This window comes from Bombina bombina, chromosome 2 (genome assembly GCF_027579735.1).
Source record: "Bombina bombina isolate aBomBom1 chromosome 2, aBomBom1.pri, whole genome shotgun sequence".
Taxonomy (NCBI): Eukaryota; Metazoa; Chordata; class Amphibia; order Anura; family Bombinatoridae; genus Bombina; species Bombina bombina.
The window spans coordinates 940,288,483-940,313,983 of NC_069500.1; the positions used below are offsets into that span (position 1 = coordinate 940,288,483).

Here is a 25,501-nt window from a genome sequence, read left to right on the forward strand (position 1 = left end):
TTAAGTAATGGGTACCACCATTTTGGAACCTGTGTTTGGCTGCAGGTATCTGAAAGAGTTGCTGCACATGTGCAAACCATCAGCACTGGAATGCAGTAAAAGCTAGATTTCAACATGGCGGCACCCATGACTATAGGGAGACGGGGAACAACCTCAAAACTATGCTTATAAAATATATTTATTGTTAAAAGTCCCTTTAAGGTTTACAGTCCATTTAAGAAGTATCATTTATGCTTTAAATTGTGCTCTTACATCTCCTGATTGCAGTAAAGACAAAATAATAAAACAGAGTACAGTTTTGTTGGGGCAACTTTTTATTGTAACCAGCAGGACTATGTATGGGAGCATAGATTCCATTGGCCATGCCTTTCTCAGACTGTGCAAAGAGCTCTACAGAATATCATTAACATAGTAACAAGTTTACAGAAAATTAAACACACATGCTTAAACAATGTGTCTGCTAAATGCTAACTTCAAAAAACAGTATTATTTAAAGATGTGAACATGGGTAGAACTTTTTTCATGGCCAAAAACTTGTATAATTTTAATGATTTTTGCAAGTGATTCTAATGGTTAAAGCCCATGAATATATTGCAATAACTTGTTACAATTCCAAAGTGGATATTATTTATTAAACTATGGGTATGCTTGTTAACCCAAAATGACATTGTTATTGCAGATTTGCAGCTCAAATGATTTATTATTTTTCATATATAAAATCATGTCATTATTGTAGCCAATTCTACAATCCTTGTTTGTACAATAAAGTGCGGACAGGTTATGATCAGATATTTAACAAATACTACCCATATTTTTGAGAAGTGATTTTAAATAAGGTTAAAGTAATAGTTTCATAAGACCAAAACAGTAAAGTATTTGTTTTAAATGAATGAAACAATATAGATTACCTTATTATTATTATTATGAGAACGTTCTTTGATTATTTAGGAAGAATAAAAAAACATTTAGTTTTTAATTTAAGGTCAGTACAAACAGAAAAGGCAGAGAGATGTAAGATAGAGAGTTATGCAGAATCTAGAAAGACTGGAAAGAACACCGAAAGACAAATCTAAAATATAATAGCCTTGCACAAGGAATATCAAAGAGTACAGCTTACCGCAGAAACATCAAAATAAAACGATAGAACTGACAACACTAGAACTTAACAATTTTTTCTACCTTTTTTTGTTGCTGTTTTTGGCCGTTTTGATATTTTTTTTATGTACATTTTAGTTTTTTGTTGTTTTCATCTATTTTATTTATTTTTTTAATGACATAAAATGGAGCTAGGGTTTAGCAGCATGAGAAAACAGTTAGGATTTGTATTGCTCTATTCCAACCTAGTGAGGCATGGCCTTTAACCCATAGTGCATGGCACACAATACGGTTTTAACACCTTCAGGGCTGGAGAGGTCTGCAATGCACTGCACTGAAAGGTGACCTTCAGCACATGAAGATATCAAAAGGAATCTCATATGGCACCTGGTTTTGCCAATCAAAATAGTTGTATGCTACATGACAGATACAGCCTGTAATTGTGGGCATGGAGATATGGAGACATCTTGTCTTGATAGGCCACCACTACAACCCACTATCTCCACGCCCATAACCTCCCCAGTGCAATCTTCGTTGTATAGCCTCTTGATCCCATCATAGAACTCGTCCACTTCCATTACCTCCACCTTTCGCTTGGCGGAGGCTTGCTTGCAGCCAGTCGGAGCGGCAAGCCGTTGGTATAGGACAGTTGTTCCCTTGATGCGAGCTCCTGGTGTGCTTTTGCCCTGCTGGTTGACTCCGGGGCCTGATGAAGGGGAGGGGCGGAATCGAAACGCTCCTCTGTTACAGGTTACCAGGGTCTGCTTGAGGGGACAGTAGACATAAACAGCGTTGGGAGGCAAGGGAGCCAGCAAAGGAGAAAGGTGTCGTGCAGCAACATCCCGACAATGGAACAGCTGGGAGCTATCCATCTGTGGAACCAGAGAACATACATTTATGTAATAAAGTTGAGGTAAAATAAAAGTTGACACTGTTTGTACCTTAAAGTCCTAAGAGTGCAGTTACTTTGTTGCATGCTTACTGCACCCAGATTATATACTCCAAAAAGGGGGACTTGCACCAACACCTCAATAGTCATCAGCCAGGGTGTAAGGAAATGAAAATCATAATACATACAATGAAAAATGTGCACTCATTGGACTTTAAATAGTGTGGTAAAATGTATTATAGGTGACGTTTCAGAGCAAACATTCACCTTCATCAGCTCAACATGAAACAGTGAAGGTGCAAACAATTTAAAGACTAAACCCCCCCCCCCAATAAAAAAAAATGCGCCAAAATGGTTGTCATGACAACAGCCTCAAACTAAATCTGGTAAATTCATCATATAATTATGTGATCAAACATTATAAAGACATATATTACATCATATACAAGTGAATAAATATGTGTATATATAATCCAAGCATAGTCAATATCAATCCTAACAGATATGAACTCCACTACAAATTACAATATGTGCCTATTTACTTTCATCCACTAATTCCTATAATCCAATCATAAAAATGATAATATATATAGATCATATCATTATATCATATAAATAAAGCATACCTATAGTCATGATTAGGAAAATTTATGATCTGATAAACAAAAGATGCTGGAGGATTGCTGACAATACCATTGGTGTATTACTGGAGATCAGTTTGATGGATGACTGTGAGAATCCAGCTTGCCTGATTTGCGCCTTACACTTATTGGTGCAATATAAAATGTGACTGGATCTATTGATTTTCTATTATCTATTAGTCCTGATCCAACTGTACTTGGCCTTGTGGCCCCCTGTCTATTTTTGGCATCTGAACTATACTAAAAACTTAATTTTAAGATAACTTAGAATATTATTTGTATCCTTGCTCACAGAATAAAAAGCTGTAAGGCAATCAGGTTAACATGTGGAGCATACAGATGTTAGTCGCTGCATACTCGCTGCTCATGTGCTTGAGTGACAGTCCAGTATGTGCAAAGTTAGTGCACACCAATCAGCATCTCTGTATGCTCTGAAATCAGTTGTGGCGGATTAAATGGTAGAATAATAGCAGCATCATTTTCATTTAAATATGCTACAAAGTGGCAGAACAACCATATTCGCATGTGCAACTGAGCCCTAGAGGACCACCACTCTGGGGGGGGCCCATCAGGTGCGACTTGGCCCTGGAGTTCCGCCACTGTATGTATGTACGTACGTATATATATATTATATAGTATCTCACAAAAGTAAGTACACCCCTCACATTTTTGTAAATATTTCATTATATCTTTTCATGCGACAACACTGAAGAAATTACACTTTGCTACAATGTAAAGTAGTGAGTGTACAGCCTGTATAACAGTGTAAATTTGCTGTCCAATCAAAATAACTCAACACACAGCCATTAATGTCTAAACCGTTGACAACAAAAGTGAGTACACCCCTAAGTGGAAATGTCCAAATTGGGCCCAAAGTGTCAATATTTTGTGTGGCCACCTTTATTTTCCAGCACTGCCTTAACCCTCTTGGTCATGGAGTTCACCAGAGCTTTGCAGGTTGCCACTGGAGTCCTTTTCCACTCCTCCATGACAACATCATGGAGCTGGTGGATGTTAGAGACCTTGCGCTCCCCCACCTTCCGTTTGAGGATGCCCCACAGATGCTCAATAGGGTTTAGGTCTGGAGACATACTTAGCCAGTCCATCACCTTTACCCTCAGCTTCTTTAGCAAGGCAGTGGTCGTCTTGGAGGTGTGTTTGGGATCGTTATCATCTTGGAATACTGCCCTGCGGCCCAGTCTCCAAAGGGAGGGGATCATGCTCTGCTTCAGTATGTCACAGTACACGTTGGCACTCATGGTTCCCTCAATGAACTCTATCTCCCCAGTGCCGGCAGCACTCATGCAGGCCCAGACCATGACACTCCAACCACCATGCTTGACTGTTGCTGCCCCACACGCTTGACACCATCTGAACCAAATAAGTTTATCTTGGTCTCATCGGACCACAGGACATGGTTCCAGTAATCCATGTCCTTAGTCTCCTTATCTTGAGCAAACTGTTTGCAAGCTTTCTTGTGCATCATCTTTAGATGAGGCTTCCTTCTGGGACAACAGCCATGCAGACTAATTTGATGCAGTGTGCGGCTTATAGTCTGAGCACTGACAGGCTGGCTGCACTCATACGTCTATTTCCCAAAGACAACTTCTGGATATGACGCTGAACACGTGCACTCAACTTCTTTGGTCGACCATGGCGAGGTTTGTTCTGAGTGGAACCTGTCCTGTGAAACCGCTGTAAGGTCTTGCCCACCATGCTGCAGCTCAGTTTCAGGGTCTTGGCAATCTTGTTATAGCCTAGGCCATTTTTATGTAGAGCAACAATTCTTTTTTTCAGATCCTCAGAGTTCTTTGCCATGAGGTGCCATGTTGAACTTCCAGTGATCAGTATGAGAGAGTGTGAGAGCGATAACACCAAATTTAACAAAGCTGCTCCCCATTCACACCTGAGACCTTGTAACACTAACGAGTCACATGACACCGGGAGGGGAAATGGCTAATTGGGCCCAATTTGGACATTTCCACTTAGGGGTGTACTCACTTTTGTTGCCAATGGTTTAGACATTAATGGCTGTGTGCTGAGTTATTTTGAGGGGACAGCAAATTTACACTGTTATACAGGCTGTACACTCACTACTTTACATTGTAGCAAAGTGTCATTTCTCCAGTGTTGTCACATGAAAAGGTATAATAAAATATTTACAAAAATGTGAGGGGTGTACTCACTTTTGTGAGATACTGTGTATGTATATATATATATTATTATTTTTATTTATGCTTTATTTATTTATATGGAAATAGCAGGATATAGCGAGATAGTTAATGTATCTAGAGAAGTCAGCTAATAGTCATATGCAATGGATGTGAGATGTTATGGTGGCGTTGACAGCGGTGCAGTTTTTTGCCATTGATGTTGGGCGGGGTCCTCATTGATTCTTGCACCTGAGCCTTAAAGGACCAGTCAATGCAGTAGATTTGCATAATCAACAAATGCCTGATAAGAAGACAATGCAATAGCACTTAGTCTGAACTTCAAATGAGTAGTAGATTTTTGTTAAATAAATTGCAAAGTTATGTCTATTTCCACTCCCCCTGTATCATGTGACAGCCATCAGCCAATCACAAATGCATATACGTATATGCAGTGAATTCTTGCACATGCTCAGTAGGAGTTTGTGACTCAAAAAGTGTAAATATAAAAATACTGTGCACATTTTGTTAATTGAAGTAAATTGGAAAGTTGTTTAAAATTGCTGCTCTATCTGAATCTTTAAGTTTAATTTTGAGTTGAGTGTCCCTTTAAAGTTTCTAGGTACTCCCCTGGCTACAAAGATATTCAAAAAATGCTTGTGACAAATAGCCACATTCTTTTTTATGCTTTTATGCCCCTTCTAAATCTAAGTCGGTTCACAGGGACTCAGTCAATTTAATGGGACAGTAAAGTAAAAATTAAATGTGCATGATTCAGGTAGAGCATGTCATTTTAAACAACGACCCAATCTATTTTCAATTTTACTTAGTACTCTTGGGGCTAGATTAGAAGTGGAGCGCTAATTTAACGTGCGCCCGTGAAAGGGCAAATTTGCCCATTTACGAGCGCACGTTAAATAATCAGCCATTACAAGTAGCTGGTTAATACTACAGCAAGCTTGCTGTAGCACTTTGCGCTAAGCGGAATTAACCAGAGGTCAGACCTCTGGTTAATTAAAAAAATGTCCCCCAATTCCCCCCCCCCCCGCCAAAAAAAAGTGGACAGTTCCTTTATTTAAAGGGACAGTCTACACCCGTATTAACATTAGCCTATACCTTAGATCGAGTTCCTATTTTCCTAGCTCACCCCCTCTACCCTAATGAGTCTGCTTCACAAACTGAGGTATTCAAAATCAAAACTTTGATTCTAATCGTTAAAAATGGCAGACAAACTCCACCCATTCCCTTCTCCTGCTACCATGTACTCCCCTTCTCTTTGTATCTCATACTCGTTCACATATAACCACCTACGTAATTACCTTGTAAACACGCATGCTCCTATTTACGGAAGTGATATAGAGGAAGTCCGTCTGTGCTGCAGGAAAATAACTAAGCCGAGTGTTTTTTCATTCCTTTTTTGTTTTTTTGGTTCCTCAGAAGGTGCGCATGCGCTAAACAACGAAAGCGCGATCCTGTTTTTTAATCAGTGATCTAATTTTGATTGGAGTGTTTTAAAGTATAGAGTCTATGATGTAGTTAATAGGCGGAGCTGGTCTGCCATTTATAACGATTAGAATCAGAGTTTTGATTATGAATAACTCCGTTTGTGAAGCAGACTCGTTACGGTAGAGGGGGTGAGTTAGGACAATCTGAACTTTATCTAACGTATAGGCTAATGTTAATACGGGTGTAGACTGTCCCTTTAAATTGAAAATGAGCTTCTTTTTTTTCTTTAAATAACTACACGAAGCAGTTATAAGTGGTTAAAGTGAGGAGATGTGGGGGGGAAAACGTGCCTTTACATAGCGGTTTATGGGGACTGTGTTTTAAAACTGTAAATATATATGTATATGCTTATATACATATATATTTATGTGTAAATATGTGTATATACATATATAAACACATAAATATATGTGTATATACATATATAAACACAAATATATGTGTATATACATATATAAACACATAAATATATGTGTATATACATATATAAACACAAATATATGTGTATATACATATATAAACACATAAATATATATACATATATAAACACATAAATATATATACATAGATATATACATATATATATATATATATATATATATATATATATATATATATATATATAGAGAGAGAGAGAGAGAGATATTATTTTAAATATGCTGACCAACGTTACACTAAGTTCTTTGCCGTCCATCGGCATCAGAACAAAGGCTCCCATTGTAGCCTATGAAAGTGCCCTCTCATAAGTGCAAAGCTTCCATGCAATGCGTTTGCTTGGCGCTTTACTTGTAATACCAGCGCACATTTGCGTGCGCCGATATTAATGAGTGGAGCGCAAATATCGAGCTTGCGAAAGCACACTTACACTTGTAATCTCGCCATTGATATTCTTTGTTAAAGAGTAATTCTAGATAGGCTCAGGAGCGTGCATGTGTCAGCCATTTGGCAGCAGTGTTTGCAAAAATGTTTATTGTTATATTATTCATAGTTGCAAACTCTGCTGCCATAGTGTATATGTAACATTCTATGGCAGCAGTTTTGGATGTATAACAATGGTGATCCAGAGGGGGGATTTTGTTCAAGGTAAAAAGGCAAGCACAAGTTTGCAAGCACACAGCTAGATTAAAACTTACTCTTCCATTCTGATTTTAATCTAGCTGTGTGCTTGCAAGATACTGCCAGACTTTCTAAGTGTTGTGTTAATATTTTTGGTTTGTAGATTTCCCTATAGGCTTTGCACCTAGGCTTCTCTGGTCACCGAGAGCTGTGCAGATGTCTGTGAGTGCTGGTAGTTGAACATACTGGTTATCCCTCAATATATGTTGTAGAAACGGTATTAATTTGATTTTAATAAATATTGAGTTTTTAATCACTGTATTTCAGTGTACAACAGACATATTTCCAGCTACTTGAATGTAGATAATCATATTGGTTCTGGTATGCTGCGATCAGTGAGCTGGAGCACTGTGTATCTCCAGTGTGGATCTACCAGCACAACAAAGTGCTGCATAAAGACGCAAGTACCCTGTTTAATTTGCTTGATGTTGCTCACCTACTGCAAATGAGGGCCTCATTGGACCCCCATTTGTATAACATTTCCATAAACCCTAATACTGCTGCTAGATTACTTAAATCTAGCTTTAAATAGAGAATGTGATCTAATCCTATGTTGATGCCTGTCAGGAATGAAGCAATAGACTGCATAGTAGCTTTTATTCGGATGTTTACCTAGTTCCATTTGTCTTTATTAAAGGGACACTCAAGTCAAAATAAAACTTTCCTTATACAGATAGAGCACACCATTTTAGACAGCTTTCTAATTCACTTCTATATACGTAAATGCATTTTGTGATTGGCTTATTGCTATCACATGATGCAGTGGGAGGAAAATAGAACTAACTTTAAAATTTGTCAGAATGAATTCTACTACTCATTTGAAATTTAAACTAAGTGCTTTTTTATTGTGTATTTACTGAATATGTTATTCTACTGTGCTTAGTAGTTCTTTAAACACATTCTCTAATATACATGATAAACATTTTGGCTTTGTTGTCCCTTTACTAGAAGCCTAAAAGAAGACACTGCTTACCTGCGCAGTCTGGAGTAGCTTGATGGTAAGTGCGAGCCAATCAGGAAGCAGCATTTCCATGTTTAGGCTGAGAACAGCCAACGCCAGCATGGAACCCTTGAACTGCAGGAGCTCATAAGACGCCATACACTGAAGAAGTTGTTTAGTAAGCAGCGCCACGTGCAGTGATGGATTCATCTCTGGCAACCTGTCTAGTAACTCGGGGTTGGTAGTTAACGCCATAGCATGGAACTGATAAGAAATAAGACACATACACACGGTATTACAAGGGATTTTTAAATAAAGAAAAAAAAAAAGAAAAAAGACATTAAATTTTAGTATAAATTAGTGCTTTGCTTTGATGCTCACAAAACTCTGATGGCGACAGCCACGCTACTTAACCCCTAAATTAGGAAATGGCAGCCAACGTACAGGGTAAGTTGAACATTGTTAAAGGGTTAAAAATGCCACAATTTTTGATGCAGTATTAAAAGCAGCAGGATCTCTCTCCTTAGAACTTCATCCTTTTCTGCCAGCAAATAAATGCCTCTCTGGCAATCAGAAGGAAAAACAGAATTTATGTTTACCTGATAAATTTCTTTCTCCAACGGTGTGTCCGGTCCACGGCGTCATCCTTACTTGTGGGATATTCTCTTCCCCAACAGGAAATGGCAAAGAGCCCAGCAAAGCTGGTCACATGATCCCTCCTAGGCTCCGCCTACCCCAGTCATTCGACCGACGTTAAGGAGGAATATTTGCATAGGAGAAACCATATGGTACCGTGGTGACTGTAGTTAAAGAAAATAAAATATCAGACCTGATTAAAAAAACCAGGGCGGGCCGTGGACCGGACACACCGTTGGAGAAAGAAATTTATCAGGTAAACATAAATTCTGTTTTCTCCAACATAGGTGTGTCCGGTCCACGGCGTCATCCTTACTTGTGGGAACCAATACCAAAGCTTTAGGACACGGATGAAGGGAGGGAGCAAATCAGGTCACCTAAATGGAAGGCACCACGGCTTGCAAAACCTTTCTCCCAAAAATAGCCTCAGAAGAAGCAAAAGTATCAAACTTGTAAAATTTGGTAAAAGTGTGCAGTGAAGACCAAGTCGCTGCCCTACATATCTGATCAACAGAAGCCTCGTTCTTGAAGGCCCATGTGGAAGCCACAGCCCTAGTGGAATGAGCTGTGATTCTTTCGGGAGGCTGCCGTCCGGCAGTCTCGTAAGCCAATCTGATGATGCTTTTAATCCAAAAAGAGAGAGAGGTAGAAGTTGCTTTTTGACCTCTCCTTTTACCTGAATAAACAACAAACAAGGAAGATGTTTGTCTAAAATCCTTTGTAGCATCTAAATAGAATTTTAGAGCGCGAACAACATCCAAATTGTGCAACAAACGTTCCTTCTTTGAAACTGGTTTTGGACACAGAGAAGGTACGATAATCTCCTGGTTAATGTTTTTGTTAGAAACAACTTTTGGAAGAAAACCAGGTTTAGTACGTAAAACCACCTTATCTGCATGGAACACCAGATAAGGAGGAGAACACTGCAGAGCAGATAATTCTGAGACTCTTCTAGCAGAAGAAATCGCAACTAAAAACAAAACTTTCCAAGATAATAACTTAATATCAACGGAATGTAAGGGTTCAAACGGAACCCCCTGAAGAACTGAAAGAACTAAATTGAGACTCCAAGGAGGAGTCAAAGGTTTGTAAACAGGCTTGATTCTAACCAGAGCCTGAACAAAGGCTTGAACATCTGGCACAGCTGCCAGCTTTTTGTGAAGTAATACCGACAAGGCAGAAATCTGTCCCTTCAGGGAACTTGCAGATAATCCTTTTTCCAATCCTTCTTGAAGGAAGGATAGAATCCTAGGAATCTTAACCTTGTCCCAAGGGAATCCTTTAGATTCACACCAACAGATATATTTTTTCCAAATTTTGTGGTAAATCTTTCTAGTCACAGGCTTTCTGGCCTGAACAAGAGTATCGATCACAGAATCTGAGAATCCTCGCTTCGATAAAATCAAGCGTTCAATCTCCAAGCAGTCAGCTGGAGTGAAACCAGATTCGGATGTTCGAACGGACCCTGAACAAGAAGGTCTCGTCTCAAAGGTAGCTTCCAAGGTGGAGCCGATGACATATTCACCAGATCTGCATACCAAGTCCTGCGTGGCCACGCAGGAGCTATCAAGATCACCGACGCCCTCTCCTGCTTGATCCTGGCTATCAGCCTGGGAATGAGAGGAAATGGCGGGAACACATAAGCTAGATTGAAGGTCCAAGGTGCTACTAGTGCATCCACTAGAGCCGCCTTGGGATCCCTGGATCTGGCCCCGTAGCAAGGAACTTTGAAGTTCTGACGAGAGGCCATCAGATCCATGTCTGGAATGCCCCACAGGTGAGTGACTTGGGCAAAGATTTCCGGATGGAGTTCCCACTCCCCCGGATGCAATGTCTGACGACTCAGAAAATCCGCTTCCCAATTTTCCACTCCTGGGATGTGGATAGCAGACAGGTGGCAGGAGTGAGACTCCGCCCAAAGAATAATTTTGGTTACTTCTTCCATCGCTAGGGAACTCCTTGTTCCCCCCTGATGGTTGATGTACGCAACAGTCGTCATGTTGTCTGATTGAAACCGTATGAACCTGGTCCTCGCAAGCTGGGGCCAGGCCTGGAGAGCATTGAATATCGCTCTCAGTTCCAGAATATTTATCGGTAGAAGAGATTCTTCCCGAGACCAAAGACCCTGAGCTTTCAGGGATCCCCAGACCGCGCCCCAGCCTATCAGACTGGCGTCGGTCGTGACAATGACCCACTCTGGTCTGTGGAACATCATCCCTTGAGACAGATTGTCCAGGGACAGCCACCAACGGAGTGAGTCTCTGGTCCTCTGATTTACTTGTATCTTCGGAGACAAGTCTGTATAGTCCCCATTCCACTGACTGAGCATGCACAGTTGTAATGGTCTTAGATGAATGCGCGCAAAAGGAACTATGTCCATCGCCGCCACCATCAACCCGATCACTTCCATGCACTGAGCTATGGAAGGAAGAGGAACGGAATGAAGTATCCGACAAGAGTCCAGAAGCTTTGTTTTTCTGGCTTCTGTTAGAAAGATCCTCATTTGCAAGGAGTCTATAATTGTTCCCAAGAAGGGAACCCTTGTTGACGGGGATAGAGAACTCTTTTCCACGTTCACTTTCCAGCCGTGAGATCTGAGAAAGGCCAGGACAATGTCCGTGTGAGCCTTTGCTTGAGGAAGGGACGACGCTTGAATCAAAATGTCGTCCAGGTAAGGTACTACTGCAATGCCCCTTGGTCTTAGCACCGCTAGAAGGGACCCTAGTACCTTTGTGAAAATCCTTGGAGCAGTGGCTAATCCGAAAGGAAGCGCCACGAACTGGTAATGTTTGTCCAGAAATGCAAACCTTAGGAACCGATGATGTTCCTTGTGGATAGGAATATGTAGATACGCATCCTTTAAATCCACCGTGGTCATGAATTGACCTTCCTGGATGGAAGGAAGGATAGTTCGAATGGTTTCCATCTTGAACGATGGGACCTTGAGAAATTTGTTTAAGATCTTGAGATCTAGGATTGGTCTGAACGTTCCCTCTTTTTTGGGAACTATGAACAGATTGGAGTAGAACCCCATCCCTTGTTCTCTTAATGGAACAGGATGAATCACTCCCATTTTTAACAGGTCTTCTACACAATGTAAGAACGCCTGTCTTTTTATGTGGTCTGAAGACAACTGCGACCTGTGGAACCTCCCCCTTGGGGGAAGTCCCTTGAATTCCAGAAGATAACCCTGGGAGACTATTTCTAGCGCCCAAGGATCCAGAACATCTCTTGCCCAAGCCTGAGCGAAGAGAGAGAGTCTGCCCCCCACCAGATCCGGTCCCGGATCGGGGGCCAATATTTCATGCTGTCTTGGTAGCAGTGGCAGGTTTCTTGGCCTGCTTTCCCTTGTTCCAGCCTTGCATTGGTCTCCAAGCTGGCTTGGCCTGAGCAGTATTACCCTCTTGCTTAGAGGACGTAGCACCTTGGGCTGGTCCGTTTTTACGAAAGGGACGAAAATTAGGTCTATTTTTTGCCTTGAAAGGCCGATCCTGAGGAAGGGCGTGGCCCTTACCCCCAGTGATATCAGAGATAATCTCTTTCAAGTCAGGACCAAACAACGTTTTCCCCTTGAAAGGAATGTTTAGTAGCTTGTTCTTGGAAGACGCATCAGCCGACCAAGATTTCAACCAAAGCGCTCTGCGCGCCACAATAGCAAACCCAGAGTTCTTAGCCGCTAACTTAGCCAATTGCAAAGAGGCGTCTAGAGTGAAAGAATTAGCCAATTTGAGAGCATTGATTCTGTCCATAATCTCCTCATAAGGAGGAGAGTCACTATCGAGCACCTTAAGCAGTTCATCAAACCAGAAATATGCGGCAGTAGTGACAGGGACAATGCATGAAATGGGTTGTAGAAGGTAACCCTGCTGAACAAACATCCTTTTAAGCAAACCTTCTAATTTTTTATCCATAGGATCTTTGAAAGCACAACTATCCTCTATGGGAATAGTGGTGCGTTTGTTTAAAGTAGAAACCGCTCCCTCGACCTTGGGGACTGACTGCCATAAGTCCTTTCTGGGGTCGACCATAGGAAACAATTTTTTAAATATGGGGGGAGGGACGAAAGGAATACCGGGCCTTTCCCATTCTTTATTAACAATGTCCGCCACCCGCTTGGGTATAGGAAAAGCTTCTGGGAGCCCCGGCACCTCTAGGAACTTGTCCATTTTACATAGTTTCTCTGGGATGACTAAATTTTCACAATCATCCAGAGTGGATAATACCTCCTTAAGCAAAATGCGGAGATGTTCCAATTTAAATTTAAATGTAATCACATCAGATTCAGCCTGCTGAGAAATGTTCCCTAAATCAGTAATTTCTCCCTCAGACAAAACCTCCCTGGCCCCCTCAGATTGGGTTAGGGGCCCTTCAGAGATATTAATATCAGCGTCGTCATGCTCTTCAGTAACTAAAACAGAGCAGCCACGCTTACGCTGACAAGGGTTCATTTTGGCTAAAATGTTTTTGACAGAATTATCCATTACAGCCGTTAATTGTTGCATAGTAAGGAGTATTGGCGCGCTAGATGTACTAGGGGCCTCCTGAGTGGGCAAGACTCGTGTAGACGAAGGAGGGAATGATGCAGTACCATGCTTACTCCCCTCACTTGAGGAATCATCTTGGGCATCATTGTCATTATCACATAAATCACATTTATTTAAATGAATAGGAATTCTGGCTTCCCCACATTCAGAACACAGTCTATCTGGTAGTTCAGACATGTTAAACAGGCATAAACTTGATCAGAAAGTACAAAAAACGTTTTAAAATAAAACCGTTACTGTCACTTTAAATTTTAAACTGAACACACTTTATTACTGCAATTGCGAAAAAACATGAAGGAATTGTTCAAAATTCACCAAATTTTCACCACAGCGTCTTAAAGCCTTGAAAATATTGCACACCAATTTTGGAAGCTTTAACCCTTAAAATAACGGAACCGGAGCCGTTTTAAGCTTTAAACCCCTTTACAGTCCCTGGTATCTGCTTTGCTGAGACCCAACCAAACCCAAAGGGGAATACGATACCAAATGACGCCTTCAGAAGTCTTTTATAAGTATCAGAGCTCCTCTCACATGCGACTGCATGCCATGCCTCTCAAAAACAAGTGCGCAACACCGGCGCGAAAATGAGACTCTGCCTATGCTTTGGGAAAGCCCCTAAAGAATAAGGTGTCTAAAACAGTGCCTGCCGATATTATTATATCAAAATACCCAGATAAAATGATTCCTCAAGGCTAAATATGTGTTAATATCAATCGATTTAGCCCAGAAAAAGTCTACAGTTTAAATAAGCCCTTATGAAGCCCTTATTTACAATCGTAATAAACATGGCTTACCGGATCCCATAGGGAAAATGACAGCTTCCAGCATTACATCGTCTTGTTAGAATGTGTCATACCTCAAGCAGCAAGGGACTGCAAACTGTTCCCCCAACTGAAGTTAATTGCTCTCAACAGTCCTGTGTGGAACAGCCATGGATTTTAGTTACGGTTGCTAAAATCATTTTCCTCATACAAACAGAATTCTTCATCTCTTTTCTGTTTCTGAGTAAATAGTACGTACCAGCACTATTTGAAAATAACAAACTCTTGATTGAATAATGAAAAACTACAGTTAAACACTAAAAAACTCTAAGCCATCTCCGTGGAGATGTTGCCTGTACAACGGCAAAGAGAATGACTGGGGTAGGCGGAGCCTAGGAGGGATCATGTGACCAGCTTTGCTGGGCTCTTTGCCATTTCCTGTTGGGGAAGAGAATATCCCACAAGTAAGGATGACGCCGTGGACCGGACACACCTATGTTGGAGAAAAGGACATTTATGCTTACCTGATAAATTGATTTCTTCTACGATACGACGAGTCCACAGATTCATCCTTACTTGTGGGATATTATCCTCCTGCTAACAGGAAGAGGCAAAGAGCACCACAGCAGAGCTGTCTATATAGCTCCTCCCTTCTCTTCACCATTCGACCGAAAGTATAGGAAGAGAAAGGTGCAGAGGTGACTGAAGTTTTGAAAATAAAATAAATTCTGTCTTAAATAGACAGGGCGGGCCGTGGACTCATCGTATCGTAAAAGAAATCAATTTATCAAGTAAGCATAAATTTCCTTTTCTTCTACAAGATACGAAGAGTCCACGGATTCATCCTTACTTGTGGGATACAATACCAAAGCAACAGGACACGGATGAATGGGAGGGACAAGACAGATACCTAAACAGAAGGCACCACTGCTTGAAGAACCTTTCTCCCAAAAATAGCCCCCGAAGAAGCAAAAGTATCAAATTTAGAAAAAATATGAAAGGAGGACCAAGTCGCAGCCTTACAAATCTGTTCAACAGAAGCATCATTTTTAACAGCCCATGTGGAAGCCACACAGTAGAATGAGCCATCATTTTTTCAGGAGGCTCGTATGCCAGGCGGATGATGCTTTGCAGCCAAAAAGAAAGAGAGGTAGCCGTAGCTTTTTGACCCCTACGCTTTCCAGAATAAACAATGAATATAGAAGATGTTTGACGGAAATCCTTGGTCGCTTGTAAGTAAAACTTCAAGGCACGAACCACGTCCAAGTTATGTAACAGACGTTCCTTCTTAGACAAAGGATTAGGACACAAGGAAGGAACAACAATTTCCTGATTAATATTCTTATTTGAAACAACCTTAGGAAGGAATCCAGGTTTAGTCCGCAAAACCACCTTATCAGAATTAGGGTTGCACCGATACCGATACTAGTATCGGTATCGGTACCGATACCAAGTATTTGCATAAGTACTTGTACTCGTGCAAATGCACCGATACTTAAACCGATACCTCCACTTCCTACCCATGTGCTATCTTGTGGTGTTTTTTCAAACTGCATGTTCTCATTTCATTTTAAACTGGAGTGGAGACTAAACTAAAAATTGTTTACTACTGTTCTGCCAATACAAATTGCTGTTATTTGTATTATTGTAGGAGACATCACTGTACCTCGTTCAGACAAACCCCTGAAGAACTGGTCAATTAATAAACAGATTTCCAGCTCTGGCTAAAATGGCCCAAAAATATCTTTCTGCACCATGCAGTAGTGTGGAAAGTGAAAGACTCCATACAAATGTCAGATTGATGTTATATAACAGCCCTACAACCCAATTGCATCACCCCTTTAAATGTAATATTTTATTGTAATATTTTTTATTTATAAACATGTTCAGTGAACTTTGTGACAAATAAAACTTTTATTATTTCATAATGTCTTTTGAATTACAGCCCTTTACAATTATAAAGAAGGAATCTTAAATAATTAGTCTGTATTGTGCTTGGTAAACTGTCACATGACATTAAAAAAAATAAAGTATCGGTAATTGGTATCGGCGAGTATTTGAAAACAAGTATCGGTACTTGTACTCGGTCATAAAAAATGGTATCGGTGCAACCCTAATCAGAATGGAATATAAGATAAGGCGAATCACATTGTAACGCAGAAAGCTCAGAAACTCTTCGAGCAGAAGAGATAGCAACTAAGAACAAAACTTTCCAAGATAAAAGCTTAATATCTATGGAATGCATGGGTTCAAACGGAACCCCTTGAAGAACATTGAGAACTAAATTCAATCTCCATGGCGGAGCAATAGGTTTAAACACAGGCTTGATTCTGATTAAAGCCTGACAAAAAAACTGAACGTCTGGGACATCCGCCAGACGCTTGTATAGTAAAATTGACAAAGCAGAAATTTGTCCCTTTAATGAACTAGCTGATAATCCCTTATCCAATCCTTCTTGGAGAAAGGACAAGATCCTAGGAATCCTAACCCTACTCCATGAGTAGCCCTTGGATTCACACCAATAAAGATATTTACGCCATATCTTATGGTAAAGCTTTCTAGTGACAGGTTTTCGAGCCTGAATCAAAGTATCAATGACCGACTCAGAGAATCCCCGCTTAGATAAAATCAAGCGTTCAATCTCCAGGCAGTCAGCTGCAGAGAATTTAGATTTGGATGTTGGAACGGACCTTGAATGAGAAGGTCCCGTCTCAATGGAAGTTTCCACGGTGGCAGAGAGGACATGTCCACTAGATCCGCATACCAAGTCCTGCGTGGCCATGCAGGCGCTATTAGAATTACCGAAGCTCTCTCCTGTTTGATTCTTGCAATCACACAAGGCAGGAGAGGAAATGGTGGAAACACATAAGCCAGGTTGAACGACCAAGGTACTGCTAGAGCATCTATCAGTACAGCTTGGGGATCCCTTGACCTGGACCCGTAATGAGGAAGTTTGGCATTCTGACGAGATGCCATCAGATCCAATTCCGGTGTGCCCCATTGATGAATCAATGATGCAAACACCTCCGGATGGAGTTCCCATTCCCCCGGATGAAAAGTATGACGACTCAGAAAATCCTCTTCCCAGTTCTCTACTCCTGGGATATAGATTGCTGATAGATGGCAAGAGTGAGCCCCCGCCCATCGGATTATTTTTGAAACCTCTATCATCGCTAGAGAACTCCTTGTTCCCCCTTGATGATTGATATATGCTACAGTCGTGATATTGTCCGACTGGAATCTTATGAATTTGGCCAAAGCCAACTGAGGCCACGTCTGAAGCGCATTGAATATTGCTCTCAGTTCCAGAATATTGATTGGCAGTAGAGACTCCACCTGAGTCCAAACACCCTCAGCCTTCAGGGAATTCCAGACTGCACCCCAGCCCAAGAGACTGGCATCCGTCGTCACTATTACCCATGCTGGCCTGCGGTAGCACATTCCCTGGGACAGATGATCCTGTGACAACCACCAAAGAAGAGAATCTCTGGTCTCTTGATCCAGATTTATCTGAGGAGATAAATTTGCATAATCCCCATTCCACTGTCTGAGCATGCACAGCTGCAGTGGTCTAAGATGAAAGCGAGCAAACGGAACGATGTCCATTGCTGCTACCATTAAATCCAATGACCTCAATACACTGAGCCACTGATGGCCGAGGAATGGACTGAAGTGCTCGGCAAGTATTTAGAATCTTTTATTTTCTGACCTCTGTCAGAAATATTTTCATGTCTACCGAGTCTATCAGAGTTCCCAAGAATGGAACTCTTGTGAGTGGAACTAGTGAACTCTTTTCTATATTCACTTTCCAACCGTGTGTTCTTGCCAACACGATGTCCGTGTGAGATTTGGTCAGATGATAAGTTGACGCCTGGATCAAAATATCGTCCAGATAGGGCGCCACTGCTATGCCCTGCGGTCTGAGAACCGTTAGAAGGGACCCTAGCATCTTTGTCAAGATTCTCTGAGCTGTGGCCAACCCGAAAGGAAGGGCCACAAACTGATAATGTTCGTCCAGAAAGGCGAACCTTAGAAACTGATGATGATCCTTGTGGATAGGAATGTGAAGATACGCATCCTTCAGGTCCACGGTGGTCATATATTGACCCTCCTGGATCATTGGTAAAATTGTTCGTAAAGTCTCCATCTTGAACGACATTGTTTAGACATTTGAGATCTAAAATCGGTCTGAAAGTTCCCTCTTTTTTGGGAACCACGAACATATTTGAGTAAAACCCCTGTCCCTGTTCTAGTTTTGGAACTGGGCAAATTACTCCCATGGTATAGAGGTCTTTTACACAGCATAAGAACGCCTCTCTTTTTGTCTGGTCTACAGACAAACGTGAAAGATGAAATCTCCCTCTTGGGAGCAAGTCCTTGAATTCCAGCTGATATCCCTGGGTCACAATTTCCAATGCCAAAGGATCCTGAACATCCCTTGCCCAAGCCTGAGCAAAGAGAGAAAGTCTGCCCCCTACTAAAATCCGGTCCCGGATCGGGGGCTGCCCCTTCATGCTGTCTTGGTAGCAGCAGTGGGCTTCTTGACTTGTTTATTTTTATTCCAGGCCTGGTTAGGTCTCCAGACTGACTTGGATTGAGCAAAATTCCCTTCCTGCTTTGTGGAGGAAGAGGAAGCAGAGGGTCCTCCTTTAAAGTTTCGAAAGAAACTAAAATTATTTTGTTTACCCCTCATCTTAACAGACTTATCCTGAGGCAGCCATATCTTACAGAGTAAAAGAATTGGACGCACTAGAAGTACTTGGTGTCGCTTGAGTGGGCGTTAAAGGTTGTGACACTTGGGGAGAATTGGATGGCATATCCTGATGCTCTTCAGACTGAGAACCATCCTTAGAAATACTTTTATCACCTAAAATATGTTCTTTACAGTGTAAGGCCCTTTCAGTAGAAGGACACAATGTAAGAGGGGGTTCCACACTGGCTTCTAAACACATAGAGCATTGACTTTCCTCAATGTCAGACATGTTGAACAGGCTAGTAATAACCACAAAAGTCGTTAAACACTTTATTTATTGAGTAAAATTTTTTTTTGAAAAACGAATACTGCACCTTTAAGAATAAAAAAGCGCACAATTTTTCCAAATCTGCTTAAAAATTATAACAAACGTTCAATTTCAAGGTATTCCTATCCTAAATTGCAGTCGGATATTGCACCACAAGCAAGGGCAAATTAAACCTCCTAAATGATTAATTTAACACAAAACCGTTAATGAAAAAAAACTTAAACAAACCCCTGCACCTCGCCACAGCTGTGGCACCTACCTGCCCCCAGGGATCTGACAAACTGATCAATATCACGCCGGTAGACAATCACTCAGTTTGGGCCCAACCGAAGCTGAAGTTTGCTGTCCTTCTTGACAAACTAACTGCGCATCTGAGGCGCAAAAATTAGGCCCCACCCATCATGTACGATGTACTCTCAGCCTAAACAACCGCATGTAAAGAGGTGTAAAACTAGCCATGTGGATAAGCATGTGGAAGCCACTGCTCTGGTAGAATGAGCAGTAATTGATTCAGGAGGCTGCTGGCCAGCAGTCTCATAGGCCAGACGGATGATGCTTTTCAGCCAAAAGGAAAGAGAGGTTCTGACCTCTCCTCTTACCAGAATAGATGACAAACAATGAAGTTGTTTGTCTGAAATCCTTAGTTGCTTGTAAATAGAACTTTAAAGCACGAAGCACATCAAGATTGTGTAACAGACGTTCCTTCTTCGAAGAAGGATTAGGACACAGAGAAGGGACAACAATTTCCTGATTAATATTCTTATTAGACACAACCTTAGGAAGAAAAACTACCTTATCAGCGTGGAACACCAAATAAGGTGAGTCACACTGCAAAGCAGATAACTCTGAAACTCTTCCAGCAGAAGAGATAGCTACCAAAAACAAAACTTTCCAAGATAAAAGTTTAATATCTATGGAATATAAAGGTTCAAACGGAACCCCTTGCAGAACTGAAAGAACTAAATTCAGACTCCATGGTGGAGCCACAGGTCTATAAACAGGCTTGATTCTGACTAAAGCCTGACTAAACGCTTGAACGTCTGGTACCTCTGCCAGACGTTTGAGTAAAAGAATAGACAAAGCAGATATCTGTCCTTTAAGGAACTAGCTGATAATCCTTTCTCCAATCCTTCTTGGAGAAAGGACAATATCCTGGGAATCCTAATCTTACGCACCAACAAAGATATTTTCGCCAAATCTAATGGTAGATTTTCCTGGTGACAGGCTTTCTAGCCTGAATCAGGGTATCGATAACCGACTCAGAGAAACCACGCTTAGATAGAATTAGGCGTTCAATCTCCAAGCAGTCAGACGCAGAGAAATTAGATTTGGATGTTTGAAAGTACCTTGAAGTAGAAGGTCCTGCCTCATTGGCAGAGTCCATGGTGGAACGGATGACATGTCCACTAGGTCTGCATACCAAGTCCTGCGTGGCCACGCAGGCGCTATTAGAATCACTGACGCCCTCTCCTGCTTGATTCTGGCAACCAGACGAGGAAGGAGAGGAAATGGTGGAAACACATAGGCCAGATTGAAGAACCAAGGCGCTGCTAGAGCATCTATCAACACCGCCTGGGGATCCCGGGACCTGGACCCGTAAAGAGGAAGTTTGGCATTCTGACGGGACGCCATCAGATCCAATTCTGGAGTGCCCCATAGCTGAGTCCCACTCCCCCGGATGAAAAGACTTAGAAAATCCGCTTCCCAGTTGTCTACTCCTGGGATGTGAATTGCTGAGAGGTGGCAAGAGTGATATTTTGGTTACTTCCATCATTGCTAGGGGACTCCTTGTTGCCCCTTGATGGTTGATGTCAGCTACAGTCGTGATGTTGTCCGACTGAAATCTGATGAATTTGGCCGCAGCTAGCTGAGGCCATGCCTGAAGAGCGTTGAATATCGCCCTCAGTTCCAAAATGTTTATCGGGAGAAGAGCTTCTTCCCGAGACCATAAGCCCTGAGCTTTCAGGGAGTCCCAGACAGCACCACAGCCCAACAGACTGGCGTCGGTCGTTACGATGATCCACGCTGGTCTGCGGAAACACATTCCCTGAGACAGGTGATCCTGAGACAACCACCAGAGAAGAGAATCTCTGGTCCCCTGGTCCAACTGTATTTGAGGAGACAAATCTGCATAATCCCCATTCCACTGTTTGAGCATGCATAGTTGCAGTGGTCTGAGGTGTATCTGAGCAAAATGGACTATGTCCATTGCCGCTACCATTAGTCCGATTGTCTCCATGCACTGAGCTACAGACGGCCGAGGAATGGAATAAAGAGCTCGGCAAGCAGTTAAGAGTTTTAACTTCTGACCTCCGTCAGAAATATTTTCATTTCTACCGAGTCTATTAGTGTTCCTAGGAAGAGAACTCTTGTGAGGGGGGAGAGAGAACTCCTTTTGATGTTTACTTTCCACCCGTGAGACCTCAGAAAGGCCACTACGATTTCCGTGTGAGACTTGGATCTTTGGAAAGTTGACGCCTGAATTAAGATGTCGTCTAGATAAGGCGCCACTGCTATGCCCCGCTGTCTTAGCACCACCAGGAGGGACCCTAGTACCTTTGTGAAAATTCTGGGAGCAGTGGCCAACCCGAAAGGGAGAGCCACAAACTGAAAATGCTTGTCCAGAAAAGCAAACCAGAGAAACTGGTGATGATCTTTGTGGATAGGAATGTGTAGATACGCATCCTTTAGATCCACGGTAGTCATATATTGACCCTCCTGGATCATTGGTAATATTGTCCGAATGGTCTCCATCTTGAATGATGGGACTCTGAGGAATTTATTTAGAATTTTGAGATCCAGGATTGGTCTGAAAGTTCCTTCTTTTTTGGGAACCACAAACAGGTTTGAGTAAAACCCCAGCCCTTGTTCCGCAATTGGAACTGGGTGGATCACTCCCATTGTATCTAGGTCTTCTACACAGCGTAAGAACGCCTCTTTCTTTGTCGTGTCTGTAGACAGACGAGAAATATGGAACCTTCCCCTGGGAGGGGAGTCCTTGAATTCTAGAAGATATCCCTGGGATACAATCTCTAAGGCCCAGGGATCGTGTACGTCTCTTGCCCAGGCCTGAGCGAAGAGAGAGAGTCTGCCCCCTACTAGATCCGGTCCCGGATCGGGGGCTACCCCTTCATGCTGTCTTGGGGGCAGCTGCAGGCTTCTTGGCCTGTTTACCCTTGCTCCAGCCCTGGTAAGGTTTCCAGGCTGCCCTGGGTTGTGAAGTGTTACCCTCTTGCTTTGCAGCAGGGGAGGATGAAGCAAGACCGCTCCTGAAATTTGAAAGGAACGAAAATTATTTTGTTTGTTCTTTGTCTTAAAGGACTTGTCCTGAGGGAGAGCATGGCCTTTTCCCCCAGTAATTTCTGAGATAATCTCTTTCAATTCAGGCCCGAAAAGGGTCTTTCCTTTAAAAGGGATGTTCAGCAGTTTGAATTTTGACGACACATCGGCCGACCAGAACTTGAGCCATAGCGCCCTGCGCGCCAGAATGGCGAAACCTGAATTCTTTGCCACTAACTTAGCTAGTTGGAAAGCGGCATCTGTGATAAAAAAATTAGCCAGCTTAAGAGCCTTAATTCTGTTCATAATATCCTCATATGAGGTCTCCGTCTGGAGTGAATCTTCCAGCGCCTCGAACCAGAAAGCAGCTGCAGTAGTTACAGGAACAATGCACGCTATAGGTTGGAGAAAAAAACCTTGATGGACAAAAATTTTCTTAAGTAGACCCTCTAATTTTTTATCCATAGGGTCTTTAAAAGCACAACTGTCCTCAATTGGTATGGTTGTGCGTTTAGCAAGTGAAGAAACAGCCCCCTCCACCTTAGGGACCGTCTGCCACGAGTCCCGCGTGGTGTCACATATGGGGAACATTTTCTTAAAAACAGGAGGGGGAACAAACGGAATACCTGGTCTATCCCACTCCCTAGTTACTATATCCGTAATCCTCTTAGGGACCGGGAACACATCAGTGTAAACAGGAACTTCTAGGTACTTGTCCATTTTACACAATTTCTCTGGAACCACCAAAGGGTCACAGTCATCCAGAGTAACCAATACCTCCCTGAGTAATAAACGGAGGTGTTCTAGTTTAAATTTAAAAGCCAACGTATCTGAGTCTGTCTGAGGAGCAACCTTTCCCGAATCGGAAATTTCTCCCTCAGACAGCACCTCCCTCGCCCCCATTTCAGAGCGTTGTGAGTGTATATCGGATACGGCTACTATGCTATGCGTCAGAATGCTCATAATCTGTTCTTAAAACAGAGCTATCACGCTTTGCAGGTAACACGGGCAGCTTAGATAAAAATACTGAGAGGGTATTATCCATAACTGCCGCCAAATCTTGTAAGGTAAAAGAGTTAGACGCGCTAGAGGTGCTAGGCGTCGCTTGGGCGGGCGTAACTGGTTGTGACACTTGGGGAGAGGTCAACGGACTAACCTCATTACCTTCTGTCTGAGACTCATGTTAGGCCACATTTTTAAGTGCAACAATATGGTCTTTAAAATGTATAGACATATCAGTACACGTGGGACACATTTTGAGAGGGGGTTCCACCATGGCTTCTAAACACATTGAACAAGGATTTTCCTTGGTGACAGACATGTTTAACAGACTAGTAGTAAGACAAACAGGCTTAGAAATCACATTAATCAAGCAAAAAACACACTTTGCAAAAAACGTTACCGTGCCTTTAAGAAATAAAAAAGGTACACAATTTTCCAAAACAGTGAAAAATGCACCAAACTTTCTGAAATTTTCACAGTATGTACCTAAAGCATTGGTAAGATTGCACAACTAGCAAAAAAATCAATTAACCCCTTAATGCCCAAACCGGATCAATAGTAAGCTAACAGACCGGTTAAAACAAATTTAGCACCTTGCCAACAGACCGGTTAAAACAAATTTAGCACCTTGCCACAGCTCTGCTGTGGCCCTACCTTCCCTTAGGAGTCGGATTTATGGGGAAAAAGCTTCTTATGGGTCTTCAAACTGTAGCAGGAGCCACCAAGTGAACACAGCCTGAAGATCTAGTCAATCTAACTGCGCATCTGAGGCGCGAAATTAGGCCCCTCCCACCTTACTCCGGTGCTGTGAGGCCTAAAGAAACACTCCTAGGAGTTATAATATTAGCCATGTGGGTAACAACCCCTGAAAGAAACCCAAAGGGACCTTCTAAGTGTCTCAAAAAAGATATTTATAAGTAAAAACCGTTTGCCATAAAAAAGTGTCAACACATAAAATAGTGTCATCCAGCATAAATTAGCCCTGTCATGTAAGCTTGTAATTCCATACTTAGTCTCTGAATAAAGCTTACCCTTCCCTCATGGGGATCTTATCAGTCCTTTTCTAGCATTATCACAGTCTTGTCTAGAAATAAATGACTGAACATACCTTATTGCAGCCTAATCTGCAAACCGTTCCCCCTAACTGAAGTTTTCTTGTACTCCTCAGTCCTGTGTGGGAACAGCAGTGGATTTTAGTTACAACATGCTAAAATCATCTTCCTCTCTGCAGAAATCTTCATCCCTTTTCTGCTGGAGAGTAAATAGTACAAACCGGTACCATTTAAAAATAACAAACTTTTGCTTGTAGAACAAAAACTACAAATCTAACACCACATTCACTTTACCCTTCCAAGAGAGACCCTATTGCTTAGAGCCGGCAAAGAGAATGACTGGGGGGTGGAGCTAGAGGGGGAGCTATATGGATAGCTCTGCTGTGTGCTCTCTTTGCCACTTCCTGTTAGGAAGGAGAATATCCCACAAGTAAAGGATGAATCTGTGGACTGGATACACCTTACAAGAGAAAATTGTTATTGTTTAAAAAAATAATAGATCATCACTTTATTGCCCATTCCCCAGTATTGCATACCTCTATGACTACCTGTATCTGAGCCCCTGCAGACTGCCCCTTATCTCAGTGCTTTTTACGATCTTGCAATTTAGCCAATCAGTACTGGTTTTTGCATAACCAATATCATTCTCCACGGGAACAAGCACAATAGTATCTATATGACACACATCAACTAGCACTGTCTGGCTGTTTTGCAAGATTTAAAAAGCGCTGAGATAAGGGGTGACTTGCAGGGGCTTACAAACAGGCAAACTAGAAGTTATAAAGTATATTAATATAACAATGTTGGTTATGCAAAGCTGGGGAATGGGTAGTAAAGGCGTTATCTATCTTTTTAAACAAACAAAAATC

The 25,501-nt window shown here is 41.9% G+C and overlaps 1 protein-coding gene across 1 annotated transcript in view; it reads right to left on the minus strand.

Annotated features, from left to right (window-relative positions):
• Positions 1 to 296: 296 nt before the first annotated feature.
• Positions 297 to 25,501, minus strand: part of CCNI (cyclin I) — a 183,434-nt gene continuing 158,229 nt past the window's right edge. The window contains exons 6-7 of the mRNA XM_053703414.1: positions 8,371 to 8,601; positions 297 to 1,967 (exon numbers count right to left, since the gene is read on the minus strand). Of these exons, the coding sequence (XP_053559389.1) occupies positions 1,512 to 1,967; positions 8,371 to 8,601 (687 nt within the window). The 3' untranslated portion in view covers positions 297 to 1,511. The remainder of the gene's footprint in view (positions 1,968 to 8,370; positions 8,602 to 25,501) is intronic.